Below are 15,009 nucleotides of genomic sequence, written 5' to 3'. Positions count from 1 at the left end.
CTCTTCCTACTTTGGCAGACATTTTGCGGCCTAGCATGCTGTGATCTTTCGACCCTCTGGACAAGCTGTCCAGCAACTCTTTTGATTTTTGGAACCTGTCTTTGGAGTGCTCCGGGCCTGCCAGATAACAGCTGTTGCGATGTCGATGTCTGCTGTGGATGCTCCTCCTCATCTGAGCTATTGGAAGCAGCACCCTCTTCCCCCAATGGATGCCAATCTGGGTCAACAACTGGGTCATCCATCACCTCCTCTTCAATGTCATGTGCACCTTCCTCTGTGTCACCGTGTATGGTGGTATAGTGTGCGGGAAGGGGCACCTGAGTCTCATCAGGGTCAGAATCTGGCTCTGTACACTGCGAGGACAATGTAGTGCTCTGAGTGAATGTACCAGCAGAATCATCTATCAGCGGCTGTGCATCATTGCACTCCATGTCAGATTCATCTTGGCCTGGGTAATTCACCATTTCACTTGATAATCCAGGCATGGTATGTGAAAACAGCTCCATGGAGTAATCAGTAGTATGGCCTGCGTCATCTTTCAATCTTGGTTGGGGTGAAGGACACAAGGAAAGGTGTGGTTCATGAACATGAGCCTCCAATGACGACTCAGTGCTTTTATTTTTTACAACTTCAGAAGAGGAGGCGATAGAGCTGGAGGCTGAGTCAGCAATGTAAGACAAAACTTTTTCCTGAAGCTCTGGCTTTAAAAGCGGTTTGCCAACTCCTAGAAAACTAAGCCTTTGAGGCCTTGTGGAGCCAGACGATGATGCAGGCTCAACACCTCCTGCATTCGGTCCTATTTTGCTTTTGCCACTACCATCAGATCCACCACCAACACCATCATTACCAGCTGCCAACCCCCGCCCAATTCCACAGCCTCTTCCACCAGCCTTCCTCATTTTTGGTAGAAATGTAGACAAAATCCAACAAACTATATAGTAATGTAAAACAAGGTACAAGGTGTCTATAGGACAGGGGAGATTTTGAATTTCTGCAGACACTTGTGGACACTGGACACTTTTGGATTGTGTGAGGCCCACTGAATATCAGAGCGCTATGTCACAGGCTCGATGGCACAGGTGTGAAAAAAGTGACTACAGGATAAGGGAGATTTTGAATTTCTGCAGACACTAGTGGACACTGGACACTTTTGGATTGTGTGAGGCCCACTGAATATCAGAGCGCTATGTCACAGACTCGATGGCACAGGTGTGAAAAAAGTGACTACAGGATAAGGGAGATTTTGAATTTCTGCAGACACTAGTGGACACTGGACACTTTTGGATTGTGTGAGGCCCACTGAATATCAGAGCGCTATGTCACAGGCTCGATGGCACAGGTGTGAAAAAAGTGACTTCAGGATAAGGGAGATTTTGAATTTCTGCAGACACTAGTGGACACTGAACACTTTTGGATTGTGTGAGGCCCACTGAATATCAGAGCGCTATGTCACAGGCTCGATGGCACAGGTGTGAAAAAAGTGACTACAGGATAAGGGAGATTTTGAATTTCTGCAGACACTAGTGGACACTGGACACTTTTGGATTGTGTGAGGCCCACTGAATATCAGAGCGCTATGTCACAGGCTCGATGGCACAGGTGTGAAAAAAGTGACTACAGGATAAGGGAGATTTTGAATTTCTGCAGACACTAGTGGACACTGGACACTTTTGGATTGTGTGAGGCCCACTGAATATCAGAGCGCTATGTCACAGGCTCGATGGCACAGGTGTGAAAAAAGTGACTACAGGATAAGGGAGATTTTGAATTTCTGCAGACACTAGTGGACACTGGACACTTTTGGATTGTGTGAGGCCCACTGACGCTGTATGGTGTGAAAAAATGCACGCTCAGTACCTCAGTAGGACAAAAAAAAAAATTGGGATTGCTTTTAAAAAAGCAGTTTGCAGAGCAGTGGGTAAACAGCAATGCAGCTGTCAGGAAGCCTTAGAAGGCAGCCTAACAACCAACACCGCTGATCCACCACAATATAGCCTCCCCTTGCACTGCACACACAGTGACTGGTGTGTTGTACAGGCAAAATCGCTAGCAGCAGAAGCAGTTTTTTTTTCTTCTTCCCTGCCTAACGCCCTCCCTACAGAATCAGCAACCTCTCCCTATGTTAAGATCGGCAGAAGTAAGATGGCGGTCGGCGTGCACGCCCTTTTATAACCCCTGTGACGCCCACCAAAGCAAGCCAATCACTTGCATGCCCTTTTGAAAGATAGTGGTGACCCCTGTCTATGTCATCACGTTGCCCACAGTGTCCGTGGATCCTGATTGGCTGAAAAAGAGAGCAAAACAAACTTTTGAAACGCGACTTTGGCGCGTAAGTCGCCGACCTAGTGGCCGACCTAATCCTAGGGTCGGGTTTCGTTTCATGAAACCCGACTTTGCCAAAAGTCGGCGACTTTTGAAATTTTTCGACCCGTTTCGCTCAACTCTATTGAGCACATACCTGTCTTCTCCTGTTAGAATGGCACCCAGTCTTAGTAAATTACCCCAAATACAGATTAAAAAGCATTGTTCGGTAACTTTCACTATATATCATAACGGGAAAGCACTGTAAGATACCTGTGGGATAATGGTGTGGTGCTTTGCTTCATTGGATGATGCTAATTACTATTTATTTCTCCATTAAAAGGTAAAGGAAGATTCTTTCTCTATGCCAATGCAGACAAACCAAAAGATGGAGATTCTGCACGGATATTTACCAGCAAAGCTTTTCCAGCCACCGATGAGAATTGCCGAGTCCGATTTTGGTATTACATGTACGGACCTCCACAGTCTGGGATGTTAAAGGTAAAAATAAAATGGGAAATAATAATTTCCTTTAATTGATAATTTATAACTTTTTAATGATTTTTTTTTTTACCTTATATCATTATCAATTTCCAAAACCTAGGCACCATGTACAGTACACACGTAATAGAGAGTGAGCTGTACAATGTTCTGTGCCATACAGTATGTACAATGCTATACACCCATAAAAGCTATGCCACGGGCAGAGCTAGGCTTCATATATACAGCATTACAACATCGATGGGAAAACCTGATAACTTTGGAAATAATGGGGTGGCCCAGCTAGGAGTCCTTGTTCTGTAAGTTCCATTGATCAACTGTTGTGTTTGTTCGCTGTACCACCTTCACACTTTAAATAGTTTATCATGATAAGACAACCTGTATGGGGGGCATAATATTCCAAAATATAAACAAATGTTTAGGCTAAATATTAATATAAAACACTTTTTTTTTTCAAACATTACATCAAAAATAAAAACTTACATTTATTAGGTGTTCACACAACTGTAATAACTTGAAGATATAATTTACCAGGGTAATTTATGTTACATATTAATATAGTAAAAAAAATGCTAAAAACTGATGAACTGAAAAAAATGTAAATAATAATAACACTTTTCCTGGCCTATATAACCATGTCAGAAAAAAAAGGCATAGGAGAAACAAAAAATGTTTGCAAATTATTAAAGCCCTGGTTATTGCGGGTTAAAGAAATTGTTCAGCACTTTTTTGTTCCAAAAAAACACTACAGCATGGCCAATTTTTTTTTTTAAATATATATACTCACCTTCCTAGTGCTCTCTGTAATGCTGCTGGGACCTGGATCTGGAAGCCTTCCACTAGGGATGTAAGAAGAATCGATGGTACCCCTGGAGAGCGCCTGTGTGATGTGGCATTTGTGAAGAAAGACTGCTAATTGCTGGCTGGACAAAGCAAAGAGGAACCAACCGGCACCAGAACAGTTGCAGGGGGAACCAGTTCATATGCGGGACCCGGTCAGGTACTTGCATGATGGAGTTCCCAGATGTAAAAGTCTTGTGCCCGAAACCGCAGTGGAATTTGTCACCAAGCAGTGGAGGGGTTCAGACATGGGCCAGAGATGACGCTGAAGCCAGTGTGACAGGTTTCAGTGGAGAGAAGACATCAGCAGGACGCTGGCCGCCGTCAGACAAGGCCCGGACAGCGCCCGACATCAGACAAGGCACGGCTGATGTCCAGTGAAACCAAAAGAACTGACCATGCCGGTCAAGACCCGAAGATCCGACCTGCGCTGCTCAGGACCCATAGCTCAGATTGCGCCAGTCAAGGTCAGAACCTTCAACCTATGCAGGTCAAGATCCAGAGCGCAGATGACGCTCGTCGAGAGCCAGGACCAAGCCCTTTCTTCCCCAAGCCTAGTAGACGCTAGCCATTGGTCAAGCACTGAAGATCAGCGAGGAGACAACTGGATGATAAAAGTGAGCCGGGCTGTCATTTCCCGCTATTACGTACGGGACAGGGGTCAGCCAGGGTTAGGACCATAGGTGAGGTGGGGGCCAGTTGGTGCACAAGAACTTAACGTTACTTGATAGACATTTTCAGAAGGACTTGTGGCCTAGTGGGAAACCCCGGTGACCCCACTAGGGTCATTGTTGCACAAGAGATAATGTTGTAACTCCCAGGAATGGGTGTACCACCCTTGTAGGAAGGACAGAAACATAGTTCTTGAGAGACATTTCAGTTATTCAAATTGTACTCTTTAAGTCACCGTATGATTATTGTTGTATGGTTTACTGCTGTTTACATTGTTTTATAGTATTAACTGTTTCTAAACCATTGCGAATTCCTGCTATATCAGATAGAAATAAATTGTTTCATGACTGTGTCCGCCTCGTGCCTCCTGTGTGCTGCATTCGGTCTCCTTCTTTACAGGGACGTCACGTGACTGCTGCATTCTGTGGTGGCCGTAGTGAACAACACATCTCCTCCTATGGGCATTGGCTTCACGTTGCTTCTGCACAGGCACCGGCGAGTCACTGGAACTCCCCTGCGCAGGAGCAATGCCTATAGGAGGGCAGAACACTGAAGAGGAACAATGGCCGTGGGAATGCGCAGGCGTGAGATTACAGGATGAAAACCCAAGGTCAGAGGAACACAGTGACCCTGTGGGAGGTGATACATACGATAATGGGAGTGCAGAGGAAGAGTTATCTTCCAGGCAGCGCCCTCCCCATAGCCTTGAAGAACTCATTTACATAATGTGATAAAAGACGATTTTTTTTTAATTTCTCCGTAACAAGGCATCTGATATGACACATACAGATAGGACTTTTTTCAGCATTCTATAGCCTGTTTGCCCATATCATTAGTTTAGATAAGTCAAATGTGGTGACAGACTCCCTTTAGGAAATGCCTTAAAATCTCCCCAAAGAAAACAACAAAAATGCTGAAAAGACACTTCACTTACTAAAGGACCAATAAAAAGTGTTTCCAAACCGGTTCAGGAAACGCTGAAAAAATGCGCAAAAAGGTACTTCAGGAGAATAAATGCCAACGTTTCCTGCATTGGCTTCCACATGAAAACCGCACTGGTTTGTCTCACCCTGGAAAGACGTCATGTGCACATATCCTTAGGGAAGGTTCACGCGACCGATTTGTGCACATCTGAGAAAAACGGTCCAGTTATGCTAGTTAGACTCTGAACAGAGTATGACCACAGGGACATTATTTTTTCTCAGACGTGGAGAGGAAAAAAAGGATTTTCCACCTTATTCCACTGACAGTCTGTGAAAATCGGACCACACGTGGATGTCATCCAGGTGTGGCCTAAATTTATCATGGACCCATAGACTTGCATTACCTATTTTGAAATGACGTTCAGATCAATATTGGACTTGTTTCCGATTTTTTTCTGCAGATCATTCAGTCCTTGGAAAAAAAATAGTACATGTGCGAGCCCAATGAAATATAATAGGAATGAGTACTATCTGTGAAAACCATGGATTGCCCTCGTAGGCGAAAATCGGTTGTGTGCATGCGCCCTTAGAAAGGCAGTCAGTGGGAACTGTGTAATGCCTCATTTCTCATGTAGGGGCACTGTAGGCAAACTGGGCGCTTCTCACCAAAAAATACATACCAGCACTATCTGAAAGCCAACGATTTCCCCACATACTGAACTAACAGGAGATGCCAAACAAGAGGATCCCCTGGTGCTACCAGAACTTCAGACCAAAGTAGAGGTAATGAGGCCGCGCTCACCGTCCCTTTAAAATTCTTCTCTTTATTGACACAACATTAAAAGAACAGTTTGCAGGAGTGGATGAAATACATGTTGTGGACGACGGCCATTTTGCACCTATTTGCTCATCAATGGGTCCTTGCATGCACAGATTACTGGAGATCTCAGGGGTGGGTTTACAAGGAGGGCACCCAACGATCAATATATTATTGGTGGAGTCTTTAAACAAAAACGGATTGTTCAGGACAGACAACACCTTTAATATTCCAATCTCAGCAAATATTCAACAAGGTAACACAGTCCAATTTCTCTCCAATAGCTGCGGTGAATGTCGGAGCTTCATGCTTCTCGCTTCCGTGTGGTAAACACATTCCTGAATGTCACCTTTTCCCGCTTCTCTCATCTGCATAGAATAAGCAGGATTTCTTGCATATTGCCCTGTTTATGCATGTATTTCCTGTTTCACATCACCGTATTGTGTCAGTGGAATATGAGACAAAATTGATTATTTAGACATTTGCCTTTTGCAGCTTTTCAAAGTCATTCACTTTTTATGATAGGTTTGCATGCATCATGCACAGAGTCCTTTAAAGCAAGACTGATTAGCTTTATCATCGGCATAAATTGCTGTCTGGGTGACGCTGTCTATACCATCAATCAGCATGTACCATCTGCGGTGCTGGAGATCCGTCTAAATCACGTAAATTGTGATTAATGGCGGTTTTGCCATAAGTTAATAACACGCAATATTTAACGTTCTGTGTTTTATATGACGCTTTTGCAGGTATTTATAGTCACTGAATATGGGCTGAATATTCTTCTGTGGTCAGCGACTGAGAGCATGGAGCCAGGGTGGATGTACAGCAGTGTCATTTTGGCCAGCCACAGTCCTTTTCGGGTGGCCTTCGAAGCTCAAGTAGGACGGAACAAAAAAGTTCACATTGCTTTGGATGATATATCATTTACATTGGCCTGCCAAGGAGAGGGTGAGTGGATTTAGCTCATTATTTAACTGGTTTACATGTAGACTAGAGACATCTAAGCAGCGATGTATGTAGGACTGGAATGACGCATATTGTGCGACTATGGCTTTGTAATGAAAGTTAAAAGTGTATGATGGGAGATAGGAAAGGTCACGACTCACAAGCAAAAAATTCCTATTTTAATACCTGCTCTCCCCAGTACTGTAGTACTGGCTAAAATTTTTGAAACGGACAGCAAATTTTGTTTTTTACACTTTGGTGTTTCAGTTTCTATAGCGACTATTTGCATCAGGTTTGTTATGCAGAGTGATCAGATGAATTGTAAAGTCATTCCTTGCCATGAAAATTGACCTAATTACAAAAAAAACACATTTTCACTGAATTTCACCCTCACTCAAAATGACCTATTTACATTGTTTTGTGATCGCCTCAATAGTTCAGGAAAAAGTGTTAGTAAGGATAAGGCAGCTAATATAAGTTAATCAGAATGACGGAGAGATCAGAGAAGTGTGATTGCTTTAAAAGGGTGCTTGAAATCATTGTTTTCTTCTGATAACTATGATTATCTCCAAGGAAACACGTCATCATTGCTTTGCATCAAAAGGCTTTACAGGCAAAGACATTGCTGCTTGTAAAATTGCCCTTAAATCAACCATTTATTGGCTCATCAAGAACTTCAATGAGAGAGGTTCAGTTGCTGTGGAAAAGGCTACTAGATGTCCAAGAAAGTCCAGTACATGCCAGGACCATCTCGTCAAAGAAAATTCAGCTACAGGATCTGTTAAACACCAGTGCAGAGCTTGCTCAGGAATGGCAGCAGGCAGGTGTCAGTGTATCTGCACAATCAGTGTGGTAAAGGATTTTGGAGTCTGGTGTGATGTCAAGAAGGATAGCAACGCACAAAGGTTTTCTCCAAGAAAATCACCAAGAACAGATTGCCTTTTTGCAGTTAGTACAATGATTGGACTGCAGAGGACTAGGGTAAAGTAATTTTCTCTGTTGAAGTCCTTTTCATACTGTTTGGGATATGTGGAAAAATGATTGTCCACTGCCAAGAGTCATGCGTAATGCAAATAGTAAAGCACACTGACACCTTTCATATTTGGGGTTACTTTTCATCCAAGGGAGTGGGCTCACTCACAATTTTGTCAAAGAACACTGCCATGAGAGGGCAAAACACCCTGAAACAAGCGTCTGTGAAGACAGTGTGAGATTTGGCTTTTATCCTAGGTCCTCTGGCAAGGCTCATTAAAGCGTTAATATTGACTTTTAGAATTGCTTCTTCCAATAGGTGGCACTAAAGTTCTAGGCCTCTTCCTCTCTGAAGAGGCAGTTAACTTATTTAATTTCTCAGATGAGCATTGCATGGCCTATAAGTCTCCTTTCACTAGTACCATGTCAAGCATGTCACTCTCCTCAAGAAGAGACGTTACCTCTAGACGTAGAATGTTCACTTTTAGGAAACTGTAAATTACATAAAATCACAAACTCAGTAGGTATTCACTCTCCCTGAGTACAGCCCGATTCCCTGCAGATGCTTCGGTCCCGGTGCTTTGACTACAGCTGTGACATCACGCTAACAGCGTGCGCACCGTTCTAGCCAGTCATTGAGTTCAGAGCTTGAGCACTGAAGTTACGTAGACCAATGACTAGGTAGAGCGGTGATGCATGCTGCTGAAGTGACCTTACTGCTGTAGTCAAAGCATTGGAGCAGTGGAGGAAAATAGGAGCTGAACGGGGAGGGGGGTGGGGGGCTATGGAGTGATCACCTGTTGCCTTTTTATTTTATGTATTTTACACAATTTGGGACCCCCTTTCATGAAAGTGAACATCCCCATTAAGGCGTTGAAATACCTAGAAAATATTTTTCATCCACTTTCTTGTTCAAAATATAAACAACACTAGTACAATGAGCAGTGAGATTGTAACAGTATATCCCCTGGAGTCACTTAATAAATATAAAGGACAAGAGTACAGGCCCCAACCACGGAGCTTCGAGCTGACGATCTGGCCAATTACTTCAAAGAAAAAATTGACCAGATCCGGCAGGAAATTATCTCCCAATCCCCTCATACTATGCACTGTCCTCCCTCCCCAACTGCATCTAGCTCACTCTCTGATTTTGAACCAGTCACAGAAGAAGAAGTAAGCAGGCTCCTTGCATCTTCTTGCCCAACCACTTGCACCAGTGACCCATTTCCGTCACATCTACTCCAGCCCCTTTCCCCTGCTGTCACCCCTCACCTAACTAAAATATTTAGCCTCTCTCTCTCTTCTGGTATCTTTCCATCCTCATTTAAGCATGCCGTCATACATCCACTACTTAAAAAACCATCCCTCAACCAAAACTTTGCCGCTAACTATAGACCTGTCTCTAATCTTCCCTTCATCTCCAAACTCCTGGAACGCCTGGTCCACTCCCGTCTTATCCGCTATCTCTTTGATAACTCTCTTCTCGACCCTCTCCAATCCGGTTTCCGCTCTTTACACTCTACTGAAACTGCCCTCACTAAAGTCTCTAATGATCTACTAACAGCTAAATCAAATGGTCATTACTCCATGCTAATTCTCTTGGATCTCTCTGCAGCACTCGACACTGTGGATCATCAGCTCCTCCTCACTATGCTCCATTCCATTGGCCTCAAGGACACCGTTCTCTCCTGGTTCTCCTCCTATCTCTCTGACTGCTCCTTTACTGTATCTTTTGCTGGCTCCTCCTCCTCTCATCTTCCCCTTACTGTTGGTGTTCCTCAAGGATCAGTCCAAGGCCCCCTCCTCTTCTCTTTGTATACTGCCCCTATTGGTCAAACAATCAGTAGATTTGGTTTCCAGTACCATCTCTATGCTGACGACACCCAATTATACGCTTCTTCTCCTGACATCACGCCAGCCTTTCTAGAAAACACCGGCGATTGTCTAAACGCTGTGTCTAACATCATGTCCTCTTTGTGTTTCCTCCCTCTACTAATGTACCTATACCCGACATTGCCATTTCCGTGTGTGGTTCCACTATTACTCCCCAGCAACATGCCCGCTGTCTTGGTGTCATACTTGACTCCAAGCTTTCCTTTGTCCCCCACATACGATCACTGGCTCGCTCTTGTTATCTGCACCTCAAAAACATTTCTAAAATTCGACCTTTTCTTACTTTTGACTCCGCAAAAACTCTTACTATTTCTCTTATTCATTCTCATCTCGACTATTGTAACTCTCTTCTAATCAGTCTCCCTCTTACTAAACTCTCCCCCCTCCAAACTGTCTTGAATGCTGCTGCCAGGATCATATTCCTCGCCAATCGTTACACCGATGCCTCTACCTTGTGCCAGTCATTACACTGGCTACCCATCCACTCCAGAATCCAGTACAAACTTATTACCCTCACCCACAAAGCTGTTGATGGCTCAGCACCACCCTACATCTCCTCCCTTGTTTCAGTATACCATCCTACCCACGCCCTCCATTCTGCTGATGACCTGAGGTTAGCATCCTCAATAATCAGAACCTCCCACTCCCGTCTCCAAGACTATACACGTGCTGAGCCAATTCTTTGGAATGCACTTCCCAGGTCAATACGATTAGTCCCCAATCCCCACAATTTTAAGCATGCCCTGAAAACGCATTTATTCAGACTGGCCTACTGCCTCAACACATTAACCTAATATATCCCTATGTGGCAGAGCCAAAAGTTTTTACCATAACCAGGTTCCCCGCATCATGTTCCCACATGCTTTATACATCCATTAGCCCTCTGCGTCTGTACGTTACACACTTAACATTATGGCTGGTCCATACAATCAGGGCAATTGTTACCACCCACCTTTCGTGTCTACCTTTTTTCCTCATAGATTGTAAGCTTGCGAGCAGGGCCCTCATTCCTCTTGGTATCTGTTATGATCTATGTGATTATTGTTATGCTGCAATGTCTATTGTCTGTACAAATCCCCTCTGAAATGTAAAGTGCTGCGAAATATGTCAGCGCTATAGAAATAAAATGTATTATTATTATTATTATTAAAGGACGGCAACAGATGATGAAATAATTTCTACACTTCTGCAAAAGAATAGCAGGTGATTAGGAGAGCTGAGTGTGTCATGAAATGCCATATCATGATGTATATTCGGTAGTTTTACATAGGACTGCAGCCACCTGACAGAGTATATGGTAAAAGCCCACGATACAAAGGGTTTACATATGATAATAAAAGGTATCCAGGGTGTAATGTGATTAAAGATCACTAAGCGCTAGGACATGCTCATGTAACTATTTTATATATATATATATATATATATATATATATACATACTACTCATAAAAATAAAGGGAACACTTAAACATCAAAATGTAACTCTAAGTCAGTCACACTTCTGTGAAATCAACACTGATTGTGAGAGTGTCTAGCGTTCCCTTTATTTGTTTGAGCAGTATATATACTGTGTATATATATATATATATATAGTATATACTGTATATACTGTATATGTGTATTATATACATACATACAGTTGTGCTCAAGTTTACATACCCTGGCTGAATTTTTACTTTCTTGCCCTTTTTTTCAGGGAATATAAATGATAGCACCAAAACTTTTTCTCCACACATGGTTAGTGGTTGGGTGAAGCCATTTCTTGTCAAACTACTGTGTTTTCGCTTTTTAAATCATAATGACAACTCAAAACATCCAAATGACTCTGATCAAAAGTTTACATACCCTGGTGATTTTGGTCTGATATCATGCACAGAAGTTGACACAAATGGCTCTGAATGGCTACTAAAGGTAACATTCTCACCTGTGACCTGTTTACTTGTAATCAGTATGTGCATAAAAGCTGAGTGAGTTTCTGGGATCCAGACAGACTCTTGCATCTTTCATCCAGCCACTGACGTTTCTGGATTGTGAGTCATGGGGAACGCAAAAGAATTGTCAATGGATCTATGGGAAAAGGTAGTTGAACTTTATAAAACAGGAAAGGGATACAAAAAGGTATCCAAGGAACTGATAATGCCAGTCAGCAGCGTTCAAACTGTGATTAACAAATGGAAAATCAGGAGCTCTGTAAAAGCAAAACCACGGTCAGGTATACCAACAAGAATGTCGCCCACAACTGTCCGGAAAATTGTTTCTGATGCAAATAAAAACCCACAAATAACATCAGCTGAAATACAGGACTATCTGAAAAATAGCGGTATGGCTGTTTCAAGATGCACAATAAGGAGGCACTTGAAGAAAAATGGGCTACATGGTCGAGTCCAGAAGAAAGCCATTACTGTGCAAATGCCGCACAGTATCTCACCTACAGTATGCAAAACAGCACAGAGACAAGCCTCAAAACTTCTGTAACAAGGTAATTTGGAGTGATGAGACCAAAATTGAACTTTTTTTGGACACAACAATAAACGTTACATTTGGAGAGCGGTCAACAAGACCTATAATGAAAGGAACACCATTCCTACTGTAAAGCACGGAGGTGAATTGCAGATGTTTTGGGATGTGTGAGCTACAAAGGCACAGGAAACTTGGTCAAAGTTGAAGGAAAGATGAATGCAGCACATTATCAGCAAATATTGGAGGCAAATTTTCACTCATCAGCCAGGAAGCTGCACATGGAATGTACTTGGAAGTTCCAACATGACAATAATCCAAAACACAAGAACAAGTCAACTTGTCATTGGCTACAGAAGAGCATAGTGAAGGTTCTGGAGTGGCTATTTCAGTTTCCTGACCTCAATATCATTGAGCCAATCTGGGGAGAGCTCAAGCGCGCAGTTCATGCTAGACAGCCCAGGAATTTACAGGAACTGGAGACTTTTTACCAAGAAGAGGTGGCAGCTTTACCATCTGAGAAAATAAAGAACCTCATCCACAACTACCACAAAAGACTTCAAGCTGTCACTGATGTTGGAGGTGGCAATACATGGTATTAAGAAATGGGGTATGTGAACTTTCGATCAGGGTCATTTGGATGTTTTGGGTTGTCTTTATGATTTGAAAAAAGAAAACACAGTAGTTTGACAATAAATGGCTTCACCCAACCACTAACCATGAGTGGAGAAAACGTCTTGGTGACATTCATATTCCCTGAAAAAAGGCCAAGGCAGCAAAAATTCAGCCGGGTATGTAAACTTTTGAGCACAACTGTATGTATGTGCATGTGTGTGTGTATATATATATATATATATGTGTGTGTGTGCATATATATATATATATATATATATATATATATATAAAGCTCAAAGTGTGTATGGATGTGTGTATGTATGTGTGTATGTGTGTGTGTATGTCCGGGTTAGGCATCCGCACCGTCGCAGCTACAGCCACAAAATTTGGCACAGTCACACGTCTGGACCCCAAGAGCGTCCTAAACAGTTGTGAGGCGAAATTTTAACCCCGCGCATTCCAATTCACCAAACAATTTTGCCCCATCTACATACTGGGGGAAAAAGTGTGTGCGTGTCAAGCCCCGCCCCTCATTGTGATGTCATAATGCCCCTATTTGCATACTGGGGAAGCAGTGTGTGTGTATCAAGCCCCGCCCCTCATTATGATGTCACAACGGTTGCCATGGCGATGCTGATGTCATCATAGGTCGCAAGCACCGCCGCCGCTCATTATGATGTCATAATGGTTAACTATGGGATGGAGGATGTGTGATGGGTATATGGGCACTGGACTATGGGATGGAGAATATGTATGACGGGTATATGGGCACAGGACTATGGGATGGCGGATATGTATATGGGCACAGGACTATGGGATGGAGGATGTGTGATGGGTATATGGGCACTTGACTATGGGATGGAGGATATGTTTGATGGGTATATGGGCACGGGACTATGGGATGGCGGATATGTATATGGGCACGGGACTATGGGATGGAGGATGTGTGATGGGTATATGGGCATTGGACTATGGGATGGAGGATATGTATGATGGGTATATGGGCACGGGACTATGAGATGGCAGATATGTATGATGGGTATATGGGCACGGGACTATGGGATGGAGGATATGTATGATGGGTATATGGGCATGGGACTATGAGATGAAGGATGTGTGATGGGTATATGGGCACTCGACTATGGGATGGCGAATATGTATGATGGGTATATGGGCATGGGACTATGGGATGGAGAATATGTATGATGGGTATATGGGCATGGGACTATGGGATGGAGGATGTGTGATGGGTATATGGGCACTGGACTATGGGATGGAGGATGTGTGATGGGTATATGGGCACTGGACTATGGGATGGAGGATATGTATGAAGGCTATATGGGCACGGGCCTATGGGATGGCGAATATGTATGATGGGTATATGGGCATGGGACTATGGGATGGAGGATGTGTGATGGCTATATGGGCATGGGACTATGGGATGGAGGATGTGTGATGGGTATATGGGCACGGGACTATGGGATGGAGGATATGTATGATGGGTATATGGGCACGGGACTATGGGATGGAGGATAATTATAATTTGCTACAACTAACCACAGTTAGTTACTATGCCCGGGCAGCGCCGGGCTCTTCAGCTAGTATATATATATATATATATATATATATATAATGAAAAAAGGAGGGAGCACTCCAAAATAAGCAAAAAGATAAAAGAGTTTTTTTTAGACAATGTGGCATGGCCAATATAATTGTATTAAATTAATGTTTGTTTGCTTGCTTTTTGTCTCATTGATGGATATGGTCTCTCAGATGCTTTCACTGACTTCAAGTAGAAATCTAGCAGAAGGAATTTATACATAACACATCAGATGTTTGCAGAGGTTTTCATTGCACAGCAAAAAATTACTATAGCTTCCTATAGCAGATTACCCTGTGTTTTATAAGTTAAAAGTTATATGATTTTTCTCAGTATAGAACTCAGTCCAGCATAGAAGTTTCTAGGTTTCAGTTTTAAGCCTTTGAGAACAGAAGAAAATAACACATATGTGATTTCCAACAATCTCCAAGATTTACCTGAGTGTTCGTGTATTTTATACCCTTTACGAAT

General features: G+C 43.0%; 1 protein-coding gene across 2 annotated transcripts in view; it reads left to right on the top strand.

Annotated features, from left to right (window-relative positions):
* MALRD1 (MAM and LDL receptor class A domain containing 1) overlaps positions 1-15,009 on the top strand; it is a 586,417-nt gene that overhangs the window by 424,379 nt on the left and 147,029 nt on the right. For both annotated transcript variants that reach the window (XR_012233447.1, XM_073581848.1), the window contains exons 32-33: positions 2,645-2,802; positions 6,804-7,005. Coding sequence is in view for 1 of the 2 variants with exons in the window: in XM_073581848.1 (XP_073437949.1) it covers positions 2,645-2,802; positions 6,804-7,005 (360 nt within the window). In the remaining variant the exon portion in view is untranslated. The remainder of the gene's footprint in view (positions 1-2,644; positions 2,803-6,803; positions 7,006-15,009) is intronic.

This window comes from Dendrobates tinctorius, unplaced genomic scaffold (assembly GCF_039654945.1).
Source record: "Dendrobates tinctorius isolate UK_male_01 unplaced genomic scaffold, ASM3965494v1 ptg000070l, whole genome shotgun sequence".
In the NCBI taxonomy this organism is placed as follows: Eukaryota; Metazoa; Chordata; class Amphibia; order Anura; family Dendrobatidae; genus Dendrobates; species Dendrobates tinctorius.
Note: the sequence above shows the minus strand (reverse complement) of the source record. Positions and strands in the feature narration are given on the sequence as shown.